At 41.5% G+C, this 21171-nt stretch overlaps 1 protein-coding gene and 2 long non-coding RNA genes across 5 annotated transcripts in view; 1 reads left to right on the forward strand and 2 right to left on the reverse strand.

The window, feature by feature from the left end:
* The window catches only part of STK4 (serine/threonine kinase 4), a 117471-nt gene extending 102336 nt beyond the window's left edge, over positions 1-15135 (reverse strand). Inside the window, exons 1-4 of one of the 3 annotated variants that reach the window (XM_055266389.2) lie at positions 9565-9645; positions 8274-8424; positions 4813-7604; positions 3159-3287 (exon numbers count right to left, since the gene is read on the reverse strand). In XM_055266389.2, the coding sequence (XP_055122364.2) occupies positions 3159-3175 (17 nt within the window). In that variant the 5' untranslated portion in view covers positions 3176-3287; positions 4813-7604; positions 8274-8424; positions 9565-9645. Of the gene's footprint in view, positions 1-3158; positions 3288-4812; positions 7605-8273; positions 8425-9564; positions 9646-14990 lie in introns of those variants that run through there. The other 2 variants (XM_055266387.2, XM_055266388.2) reach the window with 2 other exon arrangements.
* A 1-nt stretch (position 15136) lies between these two features.
* Positions 15137-17819, forward strand: LOC129474773 (uncharacterized). Its single transcript, XR_008654631.2, has 3 exons — positions 15137-15478; positions 15918-16041; positions 16153-17819. It is a non-coding gene; the product is annotated as an uncharacterized lncRNA (long non-coding RNA).
* Positions 17820-20031: 2212 nt separating this feature from the next.
* Positions 20032-21157, reverse strand: LOC129474768 (uncharacterized). The gene is made up of 2 exons (XR_008654627.2): positions 20985-21157; positions 20032-20283 (listed from the first exon to the last, which is right to left on the reverse strand). It is a non-coding gene; the product is annotated as an uncharacterized lncRNA (long non-coding RNA).
* Between the last annotated feature and the right edge of the window lie 14 nt (positions 21158-21171).

Consider the following 21171-nt stretch of genomic DNA (forward strand, 5'->3'; position numbering starts at 1 on the left):
TCAGCTCAGGAGTTTGCGACCAGCCTGGGCAAGATGGTGAAACCCTGTCTCTACTAAAATACAAAAAATTAGCCAGGCATGGCAGTGTGCACCTGTAGTCCCTGCTACTCGGCAGGCTGAAGCAGGAAAATTGTTTGAACCCAGGAGGTGGAGGTTGCAGTGAGCCGAGATCGCGCCACTGCACTCCAGCCTAGGCGATAGAGCAAGACTCCATCTCAAAAAAAACAAAGAATGCTACAGCCATATAATAAAATATCGTGAATGCATGAAAAATGTTATTGAGGAGTATGTGATAACATGAGAAGATACTGTGTTTACAAAAACAAACAAACAAACAAAAAAGCAGGCTACGAAACAGTAATTATTGTAAAACTCCAAAGTGATTTGGAAGAATATGTGTATCAAGCAGTATTTAAGAACGATGATTTCAGCCAGGCACAGTGGCTCACATCTGTAATCCCGGCACTTTGGGAGGCTGAGGCGGGCGGATCCCGAGGTCAGGAGATCGAGACCATCCTGGCTAACACGGTGAAACTCTGTCTCTACTAAAAATACAAAAAATTAGCCTGGCATGGTGGTGGGCACCTGTAGTCCCAACTACTCAGGAGGCTGAGGCAGGAGAATGGCATGAACCCAGGAGCTGGAGCTTGCAGTGAGCCGAGATCATGCCACTGCACTCCAGCCTGGGCGACAGAACGAGGAGACTCTGTCTTAAAAAAAAAAAAAAAAAAAAGATGATTTCTCCAAAGGGAAAAGTGATTTTCTTTTCTATTCATTTGAATTTTTCTAAGAAGTCATATGTACTTTGTAATGAAAACATACACACACTACAATCTATTATAAAGAAAAAATGTTCAGGATCAAATCTGGAATTTTAGATCTCAAGCTGGAAGAGAGATACCAAACAAGAAATTTCAGAGAAATATCAAATATCCTATTAAAATAAAATAATGTGCCCTCTGAGAACTGCCAGCTTTAACTGGCTAGATTGTTATCATGGCCAAATAAAGTTTCATAACAACTGATGCTAAAACCAAATTGGCTTCATTAACTCAGAACTCTTAGAATTTCCTCTTCAAACCTTGGGAAACACGCCAGTGACAAGGACAGCAAAACACACACACACATTAAATATTAATGAAAAAAGTGTCTAAGGTAAATATGAACACATTTACTCTCCCTGTAATACAATACTGACAGGAGTTAAATACTGTAGGCCATTGCTATCAAGTATTTACTACTGGAATATGTTCTCTATAGTCTTGCATTGTTGGCTAGATTCTCCTCTACATATATATATATGTATATATATATATACTTAGCCTGTCCAGTTAGTCTATAAACTCCCAGAGCACAAGGACTCTGCTCTGTATTTCACTGTATTCCTTACAGAGCTTAGCACAGAGTACACTCTTGAAAATATCTCTTCTTTAATTAAAGACATTTCTATACTCTGTTTGGAACACAGCTCCTGCACAGTCTATCGAAAGTGACTAAGTCCCAATTTGCCAAATGGAAAGAACTTCCAAAATGTATCTGAAAAAGAAGCAAATGGAAAACTGCCACCTTCATCTGGTCAATCCAATCAAGAAAAATGGGCATTTTATCTAGTAGACAGTAATCACAAAAATAGAAGGGACAAAAAAAAGGAGGGAGAGAAAAAAGAAAGGACTACATTCCCAAGTCTGTGAGACGGAAAGGCTTCTGGACTAATTTTTGGTAGGTAGCCCCCCTAAACCTTAATGTAGAAGTTTTGCAAACAGCGGGTACTAAGTTGATCTGCTGACCAAAAAGCCTTCAGAAGAATGAATGCAGCTTCAACTGAGAGAATTTCTCACCCATCTTCAACTCCCTAGAGCTGGCATTGCCCCTAACTTTGTGTTTGTCTCTAATCTAAACAGTGCCGGGGAAGCCTGCTCTATCAGTGACCAACCCATGTTGTCATGGAATTTCAGAGCAAACCACGTGATTTTCTGTGGTTGTCTTTTGGTTTGACTTCCTGCTTACAACATTTGACAAATGTTAGTTCCTCAAAAATAAATACTTAAGTACTCTCAGCTAGAATAATTTTTTTTAATGTGAAGGAACAAACAGTAGTATATACATAACTACTCTTTTTTTATAGATTTACCTGATATTCTAAGGTTTCTAGAACTAAAAAACATTTGCATTATCTGTTCTTTGCTATCTCTGTAGAAATGTTTTCTCAATAGGAAGTAAAAAAGATCATTATCACAAAAAAAAAAAAAAAAGCAAGCACCACCTTCTGCCTCTTCTTCCTAGTTTCTAAAAGGGCTCACTGAAGAAAAGAAAAAAAGCCAGGCATGGTGGCTCACTCCTGTAATCCCAGTACTTCGGGATTTGGCCAAGGCAGGCAGATCATTTATGGTCAGGAATTTGAGACCAGCCTGACCAATATGGTGAAACTCTATCTCTACTAAAAATACAAAAATATTAGCTGGGAGTAGTGGCACATGCCTGTAGTCCCAGCTACTTGGGAGGCTGAGGCTTAAGAATCGCTTGAACCTGGGAGGTGGAGGTTGCAATGAGCCGAGATTGCACCGCTGCACCCCAGCCTGGGCGACAGAGCGAGACTTTGTCTCAAAAAAAAAGAAAAAAAGAGCCGGGCGCGGTGGCTCACGCTTGTAATCCCAGCACTTTGGGAGGCCGAGGCGGGCGGATCACGAGGTCAGGAGATTGAGACCACAGTGAAACCCCGTCTCTACTAAAAATACAAAAAAAAAATTAGCCAGGCGTTGTGGCGGGCGCCTGTAGTCCCAGCTACTCGGGGAGGCTGAGGCAGGAGAATGGCGTGAACCCGGGAGGCGGAGCTTGCAGTGAGCCGAGATTGCGCCACTGCACTTCAGCCTGGGTGACAGAGCGAGACTCCGTCTCAAAAAAAAAAAAAAAAAAGAAAGAAAAATTGAAAAAAAAAAAAAAAAAAAAACCAAAACACCATGCGTAAAAATTAAGGAGGTTTAGCTACAAAAACAACCATTATCATCATATTTTTTTCTGGAAAGAAAATGCACAGTGATTCCATCGAATTCTCCCTTCTGCAAAATATCTAAGTAAATGTGTCTCTAGGTATCAAACTCTACACAATCATAGCTAATTCAAAAGCACATTCTCCCCAAAGGAAGCCCACACGCCTTTACCTGTCACATTGCTGCATTATAGAGATTTCTTTGATTATCTCCTGGAGGTCTGATTCCACAGGAACTTGCTTAATAGCAACAATCTGACCGGTCTCTTTATGAATAGCTTTGTATACGCTGCCATAGGACCTATAAATTTGGGAGAAGAAGAACATTTATAAAATCAAAGCAAGCCAAGATATAAGAAGTGGTAAAACACAAGCAACTGATAGTTCTAACATATATCCGTAAGTGCCTAATACATATACACTTGCAAAACTAAGATAGCTAAAATACTTTTCGGGAAAAAACTGTCAAGAGAACTACAACAAAATGGCATCTTGAAAGCTTCACATTCAAAACTGTAATGAATGTATTATTATGAGATAGTAATATAGTAGCTGCCATGCACTGCATGCCTGCTATCTGCTAGAGACTGTACACCATCTCAATTCATTCCTACAAAAAATGAAGATGAGATGATGATCCCTATTTTACAGGTAAATGTAAAAAGGTTCAAAGGGGTATATGATTTGCCCAAGGTCACATAAGTTATCAGTCCAGGATTTGAACCCAAGTGTGTCTGAAAACAAAGCTTATGCTGTCTCCGCATCTATACTGGGGTACGATATGGAAGTGGCAGTCTTTGTTTTATTGCATTCACTCTAGTACCACAAGATCTTTCTGTCCTTGCTCCTCTTACTTACAATAATACTTAAAATATTATGGAAACTAATTAAAATCTAAGCCTGTTTAATATTAGTATCAGGTAAACACAGCACACACACTCTTTGCTTCCTACTCCATCTTCCCTTAACAGCTTAACATCAAAATAAAGTTTATGTATCTAGTCAATTTGGAGGCTACAAGTCCACTAGACTTTGAAAGTAAAGAAGCTGGATTTGAGTCCTACCAACACTACATTTAGCTATCATTTACACCTTATTAACCTTGTTGTACCTGAATTTTCTCATCTGTAAAATGACAATAATACAAACTACCTTACAAGATGTGATGGTATCTCATTTGTGATGGTCAAATGAGAGACCATCATCACTTTATACAGACAACATTTTCATTGGAATCCTGGGCAGCTGTCCATGAAATAATACTGAGTAAACTCTCTTTCATATTTCCCAACACACCTGTATCTTCACACTGTCTTGGTGAAAAAAAAAATCAAAATAACAGTGCCACCTACTATGTCAAAGTAGAATACTCTAACTGCCAAATAGATGCTCATGAACTGTTTTAATGTGAAAGTAACATAAAACTTTTTAAGTCTATGCAGAGCACATAAAAAAAATTCCATTCCATTAGAAGCTGTCATACTTGCAAAAGTAGCATAATGATCCTTAAATATCACACCAAATACTTTTTGCCAGACAGAGCCAACTGTTGAGCATGTGTCCCTTCTTCCTTGCTAAAATAACCTCCTAATTTGTTACAGTGGTGATGTGCTTGGTCCCAGGAGATATACCATGGTAGTCCAAGCCACTCACAGAATTCCTATTCCCTTCTGCCGGTGACTGAACTAGTGGCAAACATGTCACCCAGTTCTGGCCACTGAAATTTGAAGATAATTCTGCTGAAAGGTTTCTGGGAAAGACTTCCTTCCCTAGTAGGAGACAAGCCCACAAGAAGGCCCATTTCCACCTGCCACTTCCCTTCTTACTTTGGTTACTGCCATGCGAGGGATGATGCTTGAAACTAATGCAGCCATTTGAGACTATGAGAATTGCCCAGATGTCAAACCATTGTCAAGCCAATTAACCGCTTCTCGAATCTCACACCCCTAGATGTATTATTTGGTTCTTAATGTCTTTATTGGTTAGCCACTGTTTGTTGGGTATTGTTACTTCCATCCAAAGGCATTCTTGATAAATTAGCTCCTGTATGTCTGAAACTGTCTTTATTTCACCTCCACTCTAGAATGATAGTTTGGTTGGATACCGGATTGACAACAGCTTTCCCTCAGCACTGTTGTTGCAGTGTTCCAACATTGATTGTGGCTGAGAAGTCTGCTTTCATCAGATTATCATTTTCCATGGGTAATCTCCCCATAGCTTTTAAGGTTTCTTTTGTCCTTAACAGTCTACTATTCTACTGTAATATAACTAGGAGTTGATCTGGCACTTCATAAACTTCTTCAATCTGAGGGCTCGTGTCTTTCCTCAAGAATGAAAAACTCTCAGGATTATTATGTGATTATTTCCTCTATCACTTCTAGGATCTTCTTCTAGAATTCCTACTGAAACTGTATTAGACCTCCTCAATTTATGTTGTCTTCCTGGTTTCCAACACTGTATTTCTCTGCTCTGCATGTTGTGATCAGTATCATTTCTATCTTTCAATTCACAAATTCTCCTTTCAGTTTGTCTAGTTTACTGTTTATCCAATTTATTGGGCTTTTAAAACTTCAATTGTTGTAGTTTTCATTGCCAAGATTCCCAACTTTTTATCTGCCTTTGGGCAAATGTGTTAATAATCATGTTAATAATCTGATGTTCTTTTAAAAATGTTATCTCCTCCTTGATCTTTTTGAAAATTGTAATCATATTAAATTATTTTTGAGATTGCTCCATTATTTCTTTTTCCTTCAGTGTGAATTCTCCCATTCTGCTGATTATCTCATGGCAGTAGATTTCCTTGCACAGATTTCATTTTCTCTTGAATGATTTTCCTCTATACCACACTCAACTGTCAGATGATTTCATGGTTTTCTCAGTACAGTCGTCTGGGATATACAACTTAAACCAGGTCTTATATTCAGAGTTTGGGGTTTTTGCCCTTCAAGATACCATACTTAAATACAATCCAAGCTCAGTTCCTATTATCGAACCAGTATATCCATTTTTTCCCTAGGCCACAGGCAAATGACACTTTCTGGTTGTGGTCAGGCAAATTTATTTCAGCTTTAGTTCACAGACGGAGAGCCAAGTTCCAGCCCCCAACTTCATGCAGGAAGCTCAAATGCAATCTCCTGACAAGGATAAGGCATGCTTTAGTCTCCACTGATTATTTAGATTTCTTTCCTATCCCTTGTCCACAGCTGTCTATATATCCTTATATTTAAAATAATTTTCACTCATTATTCTTATGTATTAGAAAGTTCTCTGCATACACTCACTCAGCAATCTTGACCAGAACACTCTTCATACCTCCCTATGCATCCTGATAGCAAGGAAAACTCTGATAGCTCATATGAAATTAAGATTCCTGATTCCATATACTGCATTTACAGTATTCTGAAGGTGGGGATGGGGGGGGGTTAGAAGATTTCAGCAATCATACTCACAAGCAAGTCCCTTAAAACTTGACTCCCTACAACAAAATGCGATGATTCAATGAATTACAACTGACAGCAGAGAATGGAGAAGTAGGTGTTTTACATAAGCCATGCAAGGCAAGGATCTATGTAGAAAAATGGAAATATTACAGTATCTGACGCCAAATTAACCAGATACAAGTCTTAACAATAGCACTCATTTTTTATGAAACCATGGGCAAGATGCTTTTGTTATCATTCTATGATAAAAATTTAAATAAGTCAATGCATACAACTTTAAGTAGAAGAAAAAAGGTGCTAGGCTCCACTTGAAAATACTTCCCAAGTGCTCTGCACTCATCCTGGTCTGGAGCTTTGGCTCTACTCTGCCACAGATCCATATGATCCTCATAACACAGAATGATTGCAGCCTCCAGAATCCAACAGTTTTTTTAGCCAGAGCTCATTTCACAAGATACAAGTCAGTGAGAGTTCACAAACCATTCATCCTCCAGAACAATTTAAGAATAGCACTGGCCAGGCGTGGTGGCTCACATCTGTAATTCCAGCACTTTGGGAGGCTGAGGCAGGCAGATCACAAGATCAGATCAAGACCATCCTGGCCAACATGGTGAAATCCCATCTCTACTAAAATACAAAAAATAAGCCAGGCGTGGTGGTGTGTGCCTATAGTCCCAGCTACTCAGGAGGCTGAGGCAGGGGAATTGCTTGAACCTGGGAGGCAGAGGTTGCAGTGAGCTGAGATTGTGACATTGCACTCCAGCCTGGTGACAGACCAAGACTTAATCTCAAAAAAAAAAGAATAGCATTGTGTCACATGTTTGGAAAAGAAGTGCAGTGAAGGTCTTCCTTCAAAATATTCCTAGTTAAATGAGGCTTGCTTAGGTTCATTCAGTCAGAATAACAGAAATCCAAGAAATACCAGAAATCTGGTATTATTTAGAACAATAAGGTGATAGTATGGGAAGAAAGATCTGAAACTTTGTTTTCTCCCTGGTGATATCTTCATAGGGAAATTTCCACATTCCTTGCAGAAGACATCCATAGATCTAAAACGCAATTTGTCCAGGTGCAGTGGCTCACGTCTCTAATCCTAGCATTTTGGGAGGCTGAGGCAGGAGGATCACTTAAGGCCAAGAGTTCGAGACCAGCCTGGACAACACAGTGAGACCTCGTCTCTACAAAAATAAATAAATAAACAAATAAATAAAATACAATTTAAAAAATCACAGTTAGCTTATTTTTTGTTTACATTATATTCCTGATATATTCTCTGTCTATAATCCTCCTTAGACATTCCACAAACCCAATCAGCTCAAACAGAGCTACCTATAAGAACACCTAAAAATACTTTAAGACTTGACATGATGAGGTCTTGAAAATGCTTCAGCTGATACATTTAAAATAGAATAGCAATAGTTGCCACTTACTGAACATTATTATTGTAATAAGCACTATACTTTACCCCAATTACCTCAGGTAATAACCTAACTCTATGAATTGATATATTATTATCCCAACTTTACAGATGAGGATTGTGAACCTCCAAAATAGTAAGCAATTTGCTTAAGCCCACTTGTCTATTATGACCAGTAAACAGTAGAGCAAGGATTTTAAGCCAGGTCTGCCTCACGTTATAGTAGTAAGAGCAAACTGTACTAGAAATGAGAGAAATAAGTTACATAGTCAATTACGCCTATCAGTCTTGACCTTATTCTAAGTATAACTTACGAGCATTGTTAGATTAAAGGTCACGGCCTTGCTGCCTTAGGGAAAATAGCAAGGATGGCAAGCTGAAGCTGAAAATGGCAGGCAACAGATGTAGAGGGACTGTAATTTCCCCGTACCTTTAATGATGCCAGTCAACTGGCAGTCTTCAGATTCATCTTGGACTTGTCTTTTCACAGCACAGCTGGTGTGTCATTTTTACTTCCCTTCTCTGCTTGATTTCTTGCTGGATTCCAAAGAGTATTTTTCCAACTTACAAAAAGACGATGACTAATGTTTTTTACAAGGAGGTAAATCATAAAAAAAACCATTTCATGTAATCCAGGATTGGGTTTAATGTTGTAAATCTGTCTCCTAACATAAAAAATACTAAACCCAAAAAATAATCTAATGACATAAAGGAAATGATTTTAAAGAGCATATAGTCATCAGTTGGTAGTTGTTTTTACAAGTTAGTATGTTGGGTCTTCCCGTGAACCAGAAATACTCCCAAGGGATTAAAAATACAGACACACACAGACACACAGACACACACACACAAACACACATGCGCGCGCGCCCGCGCGCACATAGCCTGTCTCTGAAAGACACACAAGAAGCCGCTACCCTCAGTGATTCTGGGTGGCTAAGAGATACAGAGAGGTAGGAGGCAGTTTTTTTTTTTTATTGTATGTGTCTTAATATTTTTTTAAATTTTGAATCATGATTGTATCACCTATTCAAAAATTAACAAGAAAAACTTAAGAAATGGTGTCATTAACATTTTAATTTCCTGGTCATTACAGAAGAAGGAATAAATACACAGGATTGAATTAAAATGATATATAAAAGTACAAAAATTATGTAAACTTAATTGTATCATGAAAGTCAATGGTAGTCACTGCGCATTACTAATATCACTTCATCAGTATTTTACAAACGCATTAACAAATCTGTGTTTCACGAAATCCACTGGCTCCCAACCCAGGATTGTGGATGTTCTAAGTAGCTGTGAAGGTGGTGATAGTGCTTGATTTATTTACTATATTTCACAAAGGTGCACATATTAAAATACTAAATTAAATTGATTTTCATTGCAACAGTTACTGCATACCAATCAGAAATTATGAACAGCAAATTAAAAAATTTCTTATAGAATTATAATCTAATTAGTGCTATCTGTTAAGTAGATAAAATCATACAGATTCTACAAAAGAGAAAACAATAGATATTCTTCGTGTTAAAAAGACCAGGAATCACTAAATCTGTCTATAATAGGGATTGGAGTAAAGCAAAGAAGGACATCACAAGCTGTAAATTTACCTTCTACCCCACCTAGAGCAATGCTGAAAGGTTCATATCCTTCTGCTTCTTCTGAGGCAGGAAAAAGACTGGGACCCAATGACCTACCCATAGTTTCTTTACACTCACCCTTCTCCAAGTTTCTCTAAGACATCAAATACTTCTTCTGGTTGTTTGGTTAAACTATCTTCATCCAACTTTTTCAGCTGCCTGTGAATAAAGAAATATAAACACAAAATACATTTTATTTGCTAGCAACTAGAACATAAAATACATCATTTATTTTATAATTAGCATCCCAGGAACTTCTCTATACAGTCTTCACTAGTTAAGACTGTTTTAAGAAACAGGGTTTCTTGGGAGGCCGAGGCAGGCGGATCACGAGATCAGGAGATCGAGATCATTCTGGCTAACATGGTGAAACCCCGTCTCCACTAAAAATACAAAAAAATTAGCTGGGTGTGGTGACGCACGCCTGTAATCCTAGCTACTCAGGATGCTGAAGCATAAGAATGGTGTGAACCCAGGAAGCAGAGTTTGCAGTGAGCCGAAACTGCGCCACTACACTCAAGCTTGGGTGACAGAGAGAGACCGTCTCAAAAAAAAAAAAAAAAAAAAAAAAAGTCATGTGGCTGAAATGCTGTAGATTCAAGCATTCGATGTATCCTTCAAAATCTATTTAAATCTTGAGATTTCATGAATTAAAATGATGTAATTATCTCTTCAGAAAAGGTGTTTAATGTAAGGTAACTATGAATTGAAACATAACTATGAATTGGACTGCAGACTAAGGAAGACACAGGAAACCTTTGCTCTTCCATTAGCAAGTTTTTTTTAAGTTTGTCAAAACACATAAATTCTATAGGTATCACAGAAACAGAGAGTGGAAAGTGTACGTTTAGACATGATCAAAAGTGAAAAATCACTAGGCAGCTGAGAGTTTCAGATATTCTCACAAAGACCTTCCTATGAGTAGATACATACCTTTGACTAGTCCCAAAAATCAAAGGTACTTGGCTGCTCACAATTTCTAGATAATTCAGATTTCTGACTATGCTAGACAATCATAACAAACATGGGAGGTTGTAAATTAACACTTTTTTAAAACTCTGAGATCTCTGAAAATTACTAATGAGCTTAAAGAAGGAACTTGCCAAGGAATATGTGTGTGTGTGTGTGTGTGTGTGTGTGGTCTACACAATGGCTTCCTGAAACTACAAAGAACAACAAAGAATAGAGAGCTGAGGAAATGGTGAAATATGGAAGTAGTCACACTGGAGACTTCTTTGTAGAAAAAAAAATGTTTAGACTAGCTGGATAATATCAATTATTACAAGAAAAGACTTAAATACACACACATACACACACACACACAAATGTGTATCTTCCTAAATAAAACACATTAAAATCAGAAGACAAAAAATAAAACAAACCAACAAAAACCCTGACCACATCAAGTGTATCTACCAATAAACACTGATCTCAAAAGGACAATCTTACAGAAGTTTATGAATATCAAGGACTATGTACTAGAGAAACGGAGAACTGCTCCAAGTCAAAACTGCCTTAACTTGATATCAACAGAACAAAATGATCACAGTGACCTTTGAAAATCAAAAGGTCCTAAAAATTAAATACCAATGACATCATAAAAACTCCTACCTTCAAAATGAAAAGGGATGAAGTGAAACTCCTCTTAAACTTCAGAACTGAAACTTCTATAAACTCAGAAGTCAGAATGAACAACTCATATGCCAGGGTTTTTTTGGTAAAGTCCTGAATTGTAATTGTATAAACATTGGACAATACCTCATTTCTCAAGTATAATCAAAGTTGTATAAACAGCTTATACAAAGGAAGATCAAATATGTTTCTTTGAAGTGTTGACTCTCTGTGGTTTACAAAATGCAAAAGTCACTATTTCAACTACTTCAGGGACCATAGCATAACAAAGGAAATTGCCACTGCCTTGAGAGAGACAGCTGCAAACCTCTGATAATACCTTGACAGACAAACTTTATATGACGGCTCGGATACTTCTTTGAAACAATCTAAGTGCTTTTTTGTTTGTTTTTGATCTTGGGCTATTAAAAACAACTTGAACTTAAGGCGCTATTACATCTCTGGTGCCTGATAACCAAGAGGTGGTCAAAATATATTTGGAAATGGATTCACAAATGTAATGATGGGAATCACGAATTTCACCAGCAATCTTTGTGAATTATCACAATAAAACAGAATTTCACCTAAAAAGTATTACTGAATTATCAACATTTCTATAAAAATATTTTGATAAGTGACTCATAATATTTTATACCATGACTCTTCACAGAACAAACACTATTACCAAAACAGCCTGACTCTGATAATGCAGTTCTCTTATCTGGGACTTCCCCAGGTTCCAGACAGTTTCAGCACTTGCTCATAAATGAACAAGCCTGGTCAACAGAGCATCCATGGACCAAATACTGGTGGATGCTCCTCTCCTAAGTCAGATGGCCATGTGGATGGCCAGCATCCCAGGAATGCACTCTACACCTCCCACTATACCATTAACCTAATGGCAACTCATTTTTTTAAATTATTAACTCGTATATGAGACACCAATCTGTCATCATTCACTTAATCACACACACACAAATGTCAAACTCACGAACACAAAGGGCATTTCCTGCACTGGGGTTGTTGGAAACACATGCCATCTGAATTTCTGAAAAGACACCTGTATCTTTCCAAACACAAATAATGGTGTCTATGAAGTAGTCACTTACAGGTTTGGCTAATTCTCAAAGTTTTCTCCCATTTCAGAACTCCCATAAAGTTCATTTTATGTGTAACTATTTCTTTTTCCACACAGAATTTGACATGGATTACAACAATTATACATGATAAATGGACAGAATCTTAAATAATAAAACTCTGTCCCCAGCTTACCCCAATTCATATGTTGAAGTCCTAATACCCACCACCTAAGAATGTGACTGTATTTGGAGACAAGGCCTTTAAAGACTTAATTAAGATAAAATGAGGTCATATGGGCATGCCTTAATCCAATATGACTGGTGTCCTTATAAGAGGAGATTAGGACACAGACAGGTACAGAGGGAAAAACACGGAGACACAGGGAGATGGTCATCTACGAGCCAAGCAAAGGCCTGGAAAGAAACAACTCTGACAATGCCTTGATTTCAGATCTCTAGCCTTCAGATCGGTGAGAGAATAAATTTATGTTGCTTAAACCACCCACTCCATGATACTTTGTCATGTCCTAATAAACTGATACAAATGATAATAAAATTGATCTGCTTCAAATTAGGCAATCTACTAGTTACAATGAGCAGGGAATCACCAGCCACTTAAGAACCCAGTCCTGCAATGCTCTTCTCTTGTGCGTTTAATACATTTTTTAAAATCCAAAAGATACAAGAATGAGCATGCCAAGAAACTTTAGTCCTTTGCCCAAGATTATGTAACACAGGGCAAAGGGGGAAACAAAACTCAGATTCCTAATCCTCTTTTCAATTAAACCAAGGCCTCAGAGAAAGAAACTAAGAAGAATGAACGTAGTTCAGAAAGAAACATAACTAGTGTGCATTTATAATTGGATCACTATGGTACTATAGCAAATATCTGCTAACATACACAGAGACCTGTGAAACAGGGGTACTTTTAGAGAGGCATCAGAGTGAGGCAGTTAAGAGCATGGCCGGGCGCAGTAGCTCTCGCCTGTAATCCCAGCACTTTGGGATGCTGAGATGGGCGGATCACGACGTCAGGAGATAGAGACCATCCTGGCTAACACGGTGAAACCCCGTCTGCACTAAAACTACAAAAAATTAGCCAAGCGTGGTGGCACGCACCTGTGGTCCCAGTTACTCAGGAGGCTGAGGCAGGAGAATCGCTTGAACCCCAGAAGGCAGAGATAGCAGCGAGCCGAGATTGCGCCACTGCACTCCCCAGACTGGGCGACAGAGTGAGACTCCGTCTCAAAAAAAAAAAAGAGCATGGACTTTGGACCAGACCCCATGGATATTAAAATCCTAGTTCTACCTCTTACTTGCTATGACTTCTCCCAGCAAATCACTACCCTGTCTGTATCTCAGTTTCATCATCTGTAAAACAGATATATAGGGATATCTACCACACAGGATTGTTGTGAGGTTCAAATGAGTCAATAAACTGAACCATATGAAGTTACCGTTTTTATGGTTCAAAGATGGTCAAACATCAGCAATTTCATATGCTTCAGCAGGAGACATGGAAAGCACTTAGAACAGTGCCTGGCACCCGGTAAGTGCAATATGAGTGTAATAATCATTACTATTACAGTCTCAGCACACTATGCTAGGGTGAATCCAAAGCCCATCCCAACCATCTATTTGCTTCCTGCAATGTTTGTGCACCTCAAACACCCCCAAGCTCAAACAATCCCTAAGAGTGCTGCCCAGGCAGTCAGTCCCTTCTTTTCACCTCTTGGTTGCCCTGCACTTCCACACCCTGAACACTTCCTTCTTTAGAGCTCATTCTGCTGCAGGAAGTCAGACGTCTCTGTGAAATAGAAGTAACCACACTGAACCTCAGAGAAGCATGACTTCTTCGGTCTCTAGTCCCTACCTTTCTCCAGATGTGGCAGAGTGGCAAAAGACCCGGGATGTCCACAAGGGAAATCCAGGAGTTGAGATTTTCTAGGATCAGCCACCATCCTGATCTTGACCTAAAGCAATTCCAGGTACCACTAGGATCTGGTGCTGATATTCACAAAACAACTGAGGCCTGAAAAGGGCACAGTCTGGCAGGGTTCAGTGACCCGGAGTAAAGAAGGAAACACGTTTCCCAACCACTGTGGACCTCAGTCTCCCCATCTCGAAAATATCCTCTTATTTCCTTACCTACCTCCCAATGTCAGGTTCTGAAGAGCTGAGGAGGATGTGAAGACCATTAGGAAGACACTCTGAACATCAGTAATAAAAGATGCCATCCTACAGTGGGGACACCACCAACAGCATCCTCTGAAATGCTACCCTCCACCATCCCCTCCCTTGCTAGACCTTCAACCTTTCCTCGCATGCTTTCAGCCTTAGGCGGAAAGCTTTTCCGCTCCACAGATCCCCCCACCGCACCCCTCAAGTGGGACTTGAGACCCTTAGAAAGTCCACCCGGCCTTCCTCTTGGCCAGTTCTCGATCCACCCCCTTAAAGAGATCCCTCACAGATTCTGCTTCAGCATTCGCCCCTACCTCCGTGAGTCCCTGCTTGGATAACGTTCCCCCGAGTGGCCCGGCCTCAGCAGGTACTCTAACTTGTCCCCACGTTCCTCAGCAGAGTCTCACCACAGCGAGTGCTCCCTCTAACCGGTCCCAAGTCTAACCCCCTTAGCAGATGCTCCTCTCAGCCGGACCCTCACCCACCAGACGTCCCCCCCCCTTCACTCAGCAGGTGTCCCATCAGCTGGGTCGCTTCGCTCCGGGGACTCCCACACAGGTGTCTCCCCTCAACCAGTTCCCGCTTTTTCTTCCCCTGCCCCCATGCCCGTCCTCTTAGCCAGTGGCCTCTCACCGGCGCGGCGGGTTCCTCAGCTGAACCGTCTCCATGGCGCTGCCGGCAGCCGCCCAGACCCGCTCACTGCTCCATCCTCCCCGCGGACCTCCTGAGCCCGCCCCGCAGACCCTCCCACACTTCCGCTTTCCGCCCCTACCGGAAGCGGAGCGCCGCGCGGGAGTGGGGCGGAGCCACGGCCCTGGTCACGTGGTTCGGGCGTGAGTCTTGTGGCGCGGTGGGGCGCGGACCCGGAACCGCCAATTGGTGAAGGCGCCTCCAGGCGGTGCCCGCTGGTCTCTAGGGTGTCAGCGGCGCTGTCTTGCTGCGATACCGGAGCGCACAAAATACTCGGTCCCCAGGCCAAGAACGCACCTCTACCTGGGTCCTGGGCCCCATTTCACAGACTGAGATGCGTGAAGCACCTCCTTTAGAAGAGCTGACGATTCTTAGCAAACCAAGTTTTGCATGATTTTGGTGAGGCGGCGCTGCCCCAGGAATGCCTGGAGGTATTTGTGGTTTTCTGCCACTTACCTGGTTGAACTCTGGTCCCAACGGGCCCCCTGCACATTTTCTCCTAGGATGCTACGGAGCATCAACGCGCAAATTGCCCCACTGTCTTTCTTAAAGGCCTCCCCTTTAAGTCAGTTTGCAGACATAAAAATAAGCAACATTAATTAAGCATTTGCCGTGTACTTGTCTTCATATATTCTCCCATTTAATCCCTCATGTCAAGCCTATAAGGTCATCCCCATTTTTATTTATTTAATGATTTAATACAGTCCCTACACGTTTTCAGGGCTTTACCTCATTTAATACTCCTAACAACCTAGACGGTATTATTGTTATTCCTATCTCATAAGACCAGAGAGGTGAAGTATCTAGCCCAAGGTCACATAGCTTAGAGTATAGGTTTGGGGATTTAAATCCAGGTTGGTCTGATTTCAGGGCCTGCACCACCAAACTGGACAGCCATGGATGTGTAACCTCTTTTTGGGCCTGAGAGACACACCTTTTTCTCCACTCAGAGCTCCGGCTTCAGCTATTGTGCTTCCGAATGCCACTACCATCAGTGAGTATTAGGAAAATGGCAGATTCTACCCAATTGACCCATGGGGAAAGTTATAGGAGAAAACAACCAGAACAACCTCTCACTGTTTTTAATTGCCTTGCTTTTCCCAAGGATATGCCATCTACAGAACTTAACACCTGAGCACCCACCTTTCAGGGCCACCCATGGACCCAAAACCGGATAAAGGAGCCATTCCCTGACATAGGAGGAAAACATTTACTGAGAAGCTACTGTGTGCCAGACACAATCTCGGACTTTCACTTAATCCTCAAAACAGCCCTAGGAAGAAGTACCTACCGTTATCAGATAAGAAAGCTGAGACCCACGGTTTACACAGCTAAGGAGAGCAAAGGTTTTAACCCAGGACTGTCCTGACTCCACAACAGCAAAGTTGTTGTTTTGTTTTTGGTGTTTTGTAGAAATAGGATCTCCCTATTATTACCCAGGCTGGTCTCAAACTCCTGGGCTCCAGCAGTCCTCCCACCTCAGCCTCCCAAAGTGCTGGGATTACAGGCAAGAGCCACCACACCTGGCTGATGAATAGGAATTGGGTAAACATTTTTGAAAATTAAATACCAAATTACCATTACACAATGCCAAACATCCCTCCTTTGTCCCCTTCCCAGGATTTTTCCAGAAGATGGACTCACATTATGATGGCCCCCTTTTTCCACAGAATGTTCCCAATGAAAATTTCTGAAATGATGGGAATGTTCTAAATATGTGCTGTCCGAAAGAGTAACCATTAGCCACATATGGCTGTCGAGCACTTTAAATGTGGCTAGCATAACTGAAAGGCCACATTTTTATTTAAATTTAAATAGCAAACAGTGGCTCATCATAATAATAGCTTAAGAGAGAAATGCTGAGCAGGGTTACTGGGAGAGGTATTTTCCTATAAGCTCTGGATATACAGTTGACCCATGAACAACAAGGGTTTGAACTGCATGGGTCCACTAATACAACCCTTATTTTGTTTTGTTTTGTTTTCAATAAATACAGTCAGCCCTCCCTATCAGACGGTTCCGCATCCACAATGAAACATGGTTGGAAAATACAGTATGGGATGTGAAACCTGTGTATAGGGTGGGCTGACTTTTCATTTCCATAAGTTCTGCAGGGTCAACTATAGTACATGAGTATACTCACATTTTAGTATCCTAATAGATCCTGGAACCAATACCTGGCGGAAAATGGGGGACAATTGCATAACAGTATTCAAGGGACTGGCCGTGATGGCTTGCATCTGTGATCCCAGCACTTTTGGAGGCCAAGGCAGAACAGGAGTTCAAGACCAGCCTGGGCAATATGGTGAAACCCCTTTTCTACAAAAAGCTTAGCCAAGCATGGCATATTTGTGTAATGCCATTTGCATGGCCCACATGGTCACCCTGGACCCCGTGGATCAGGCCCTGCCTGATGCCACCGCCACCACTTCTGTGCCAGGCCCCCAGTGTGATGCAAGTTGCATGATGCTGTTTGCTGTAGTGCCTTTTAATGGCATAGCTTTGGCAGGTTTGGAGATGTTCAGAATAGGCAAATCTATAGAGCCTGTGGTGGATTTGTGGTTGTCTAAGGCCCTGGTGGAAGGGAGCATAGGTAAATTGGAAGGGACGATTAAAAGGTGTGAGATTTCATTTTGGGGTGATGAAAATGTTCTAAAATTGGTTGTGGTAATGGTTATACAACTCTGAATATACTAAAAGGCATTGAATTGTACACTTTCAATAGGTGAACATATATGAGTTATATCTCAATAAAGCTATTTTACCAAAAAAGACACCTCTTCCCAGAAGACTTCTCTGTTCCCTTGTCCCTCCCCTGACCCTCTCATCTGTCCCTCCTTCACATTATTTCAGTACTGTTTTTATCAGTCATGGTATTTATAGGAAGCACTGCAGGAAGGGATTTCCAGGTATTGACTGCTGTGTAAGAAACCACCCCAGAGTTTATAGGCATAGAGCAACAGTCTTTTTTTCTTCTCAGAAATCTACAATTTGAGCATGGCTCAGCAGGAAGGCTAATCTCTGCTTATGGTGTCAATCAGGATCAATCAGCCCTGTCCAAAAGGCATATCACACAGCTGACAGGTTGGTGCTAGCTGTTGGCTGGAAGCTCACTTGGGTCTGAAGGCTGGGGGCATCTCCACTTTTCTTGAGCTTCCTCACAAAATAAAGCCTGGGTTCTAAAGCATGTTCCCAAGGGACAGCCAAGTGGATGCTGCAGTGCCTTTTAGTGGAAGATACTTAATGTCATTACCACTGTGGAGGGGGGCCACAAAGTCCCACCCAGTTTCAAGGAGAAGGGACGTAGACTCCACCCCCTCATAAGGCAGTGGCAAGGGTCTGGAAGAGCTTGGGGAACCAGAAATATTATTGGGGCCATTTTTGGAAAATAAAATTTGCCACAGCTACACTTATCCGATAAACCACTCAGGAAATACTGAGCTGCAAGCAAGTGAAAACATCTGAATGTTGGCTTAAAGCACCATGGCATTTACTGTTTGTTTGTTTGTTTGTTTGTTTTGAGACAAGAGTCTTGCCGTATTGCCCAGGATGGAGTGCAGCAGCCCAGTGATCTGGGCTCACTGCAACTTCCACCTCCTGGATTCAAGCAATTCTCCTGCGTCAGCCTCCTGAGTAGCTGGGATTACAGGTGCGTGCCACCACGCCCAGCTACTGTTTGTATTTTTAATAGAGATGGGGTTTCACCACATTGGCCAGGCTGGTCTCGAACTCCTGACTTCAAGTGATCTGCCCGCCTCGGCCTCCCAAAGAGCTGGGATTACAGGTGTGAGCCACCACACCTTGCCTTTATTGTTTATTAATAAGCCAATAAGTCAGCAGTTGATTCAATGACTCAGCAATATCTATTTCATTTTTTCCCCTCCCATCCTACTCAGCATGTTGGCTTTTCATACTTGTGTTTATTGCCTCACAGTTGCAAAATGGCTGCCACACCTCCAGGTATCATATCCTTAACCCAGCACTACCCAAAGCAGAAAGAGAGCAAGAATGGCTACTTGACCCAGTACCTCTCTGTTATGGGGAGGGAAACCTTTCCCATAAACACCCAGCAGACTCTCTTTTTTTTTTTTTTTTTTTTGAGATAGAGTGTTGCTCTGTCGCCCAGGCTGGAGTGCAGCAGTGCAATCTCAGCTCACTGCAACCTCCACCTCCCGGGTTCAAGCTATTCTGCCTCAGCCTCCTGAGTAGCTGGGACTACAGGTGCGTGCCACCACCCCAGCTAATTTTTTGTATTATTAGTAGAGACGGGTTTTCACTGTGTTAGCCAGGATGGTCTTGATCTCCTGCCTCGTGATCCGCCCACCTCGGCCTCCCAAAGTGCTGGGACTACAGATGTAAGCCACCGTGCCCGGCCTCAGACTCCCTTTTATCTCATTGCCCAGATCAGCATCACATGTGCATCCCTTGATGAATCACTGGCAAGCGAAAATTACATTTTTTCTAATTGACTTAGAGCAATCCTGATTCACTTCCCCAGCCTGGGAGAGTCTCAGGCAAAATTCAGGCTCCTGGAAGCAAAGATGGAAGTCACTGAGTAGCCAGCCAGCAGCATGGGCCTCATCTGGTTTTCCCACCACAGTTAGTGTTCATCCTTGGTGGGAGCAGGGGGCAAGGGGAAGCATTTCAGATAGAACAGCCATCCAGCCCTCAAAAAGCTTATAGTCTGGTGGAGTTAAGTGTATGCAGATCACTATAACTGAATTCCTGAAGGTAGAGACTAGATCTTTATCAATCAATGACGTTTACTGGATGCCAGACCCTATTAGGGTCTTGGATAAACAAAGATAAAGAGGACCCACTTCCTGCCATTAAAGACCTCGCAGTGTTTAAGGAAAACTACAAACTGGCAATCAAAGGGTGACAAATGCAAAGTTAGGGATAAAGCTAGCGACCAATAGGGAGCAAAGGGAGCATAGTGGGGGGTGGGGAGGGGGCTGGAATCAGGAAAGGCTTTCAGAGAAGATGATGTTTGAATGGAATGTTATTAAGTTAATTCAGGATTAGGCAGGAGAAAAAGTATTTAGGAAAAAAAATTCAGGAGAGGGCGATAACAAGCAAAGGCTAGGAAGCAAGAACGTAGTGTGTGCAGATAGCAATGCGTGGGACATAGAGACATCAGATGAGGCTGGAGATAAATTGAAGTCACCCTCCGTGAAAGATCTTCATCCATTCTGAAAGCTGATCATACGAATTGGGTCATTCTTGTCACATCCAACTAAGACAGAATTGAAAAGCCGGGGGAACAAATACTTAGGGCATGTAACATTGTTCCAAAAAAGCAATTTTTTTGCAAGCCTGGCTGCTAAAACTGCCTGCTGTAACCTAAAACCAGTTTTATCTAATAGCTACTGAAACAGCCTGCTACAATTCTGAGTTTTATCCACCACTATCACTTACCAATCAAAGCTTGCCAGCACCCCAAGAAGCTGATAAACCCCCACTTTACTAGTGCCAGTAAATTTCCTTGAAGAGCAATATGTAACATTTCTGTTTTATAAAATCTACAAACCTTCTCTTTGTTCTTCTGACATACCAAAGACAACCTGGTCTGTGTGTAAGCCCTGAATTGCAATTCTTGATTCCCAAATAAAATATTTAAACTTTAGAGATTCATCTCTCTATGTTGACTTTGACACCATCAATCCACCTGTGCATTAATTTATTAAATAAACATCTATAGACCACTAGGTGCCAGGTACTTTCTAGCCTTAGGAACCTTTGCACTTACCATCCCTCTGGCTGGAACAGCATTCCCTAAATCTTGTCTGGTCTCAGCTCAATTATTATCCCCTGAGAAAGGCCTTCCCTTATCCCCTTATTTAAAATAGCCCACACGTGGTCACTTTCCATTGCATTATCTTGCTTTGTTTTCCTTACAGCACTAATCACATGAAATTAGAGTCTTCGTTTGCTTACCAGTTAATTGCCTGTAGGGACCCCACTAGGACATAATCTCCCTGATAGCGGGGCCAGCCTCCTTCCCTGCGTCATCCACAGCGTTCTAGCAACGCAGGGAGCCCAGAGCATGCAGCCGCCCCGCGTGCAAGGGGAGCTTAAGTTCCAAACCGAGCACGCGCAGAGGGCGGGACGCTCCGGGCCTCCA

This window comes from Symphalangus syndactylus, chromosome 24 (genome assembly GCF_028878055.3).
Source record: "Symphalangus syndactylus isolate Jambi chromosome 24, NHGRI_mSymSyn1-v2.1_pri, whole genome shotgun sequence".
In the NCBI taxonomy this organism is placed as follows: domain Eukaryota; kingdom Metazoa; phylum Chordata; class Mammalia; order Primates; family Hylobatidae; genus Symphalangus; species Symphalangus syndactylus.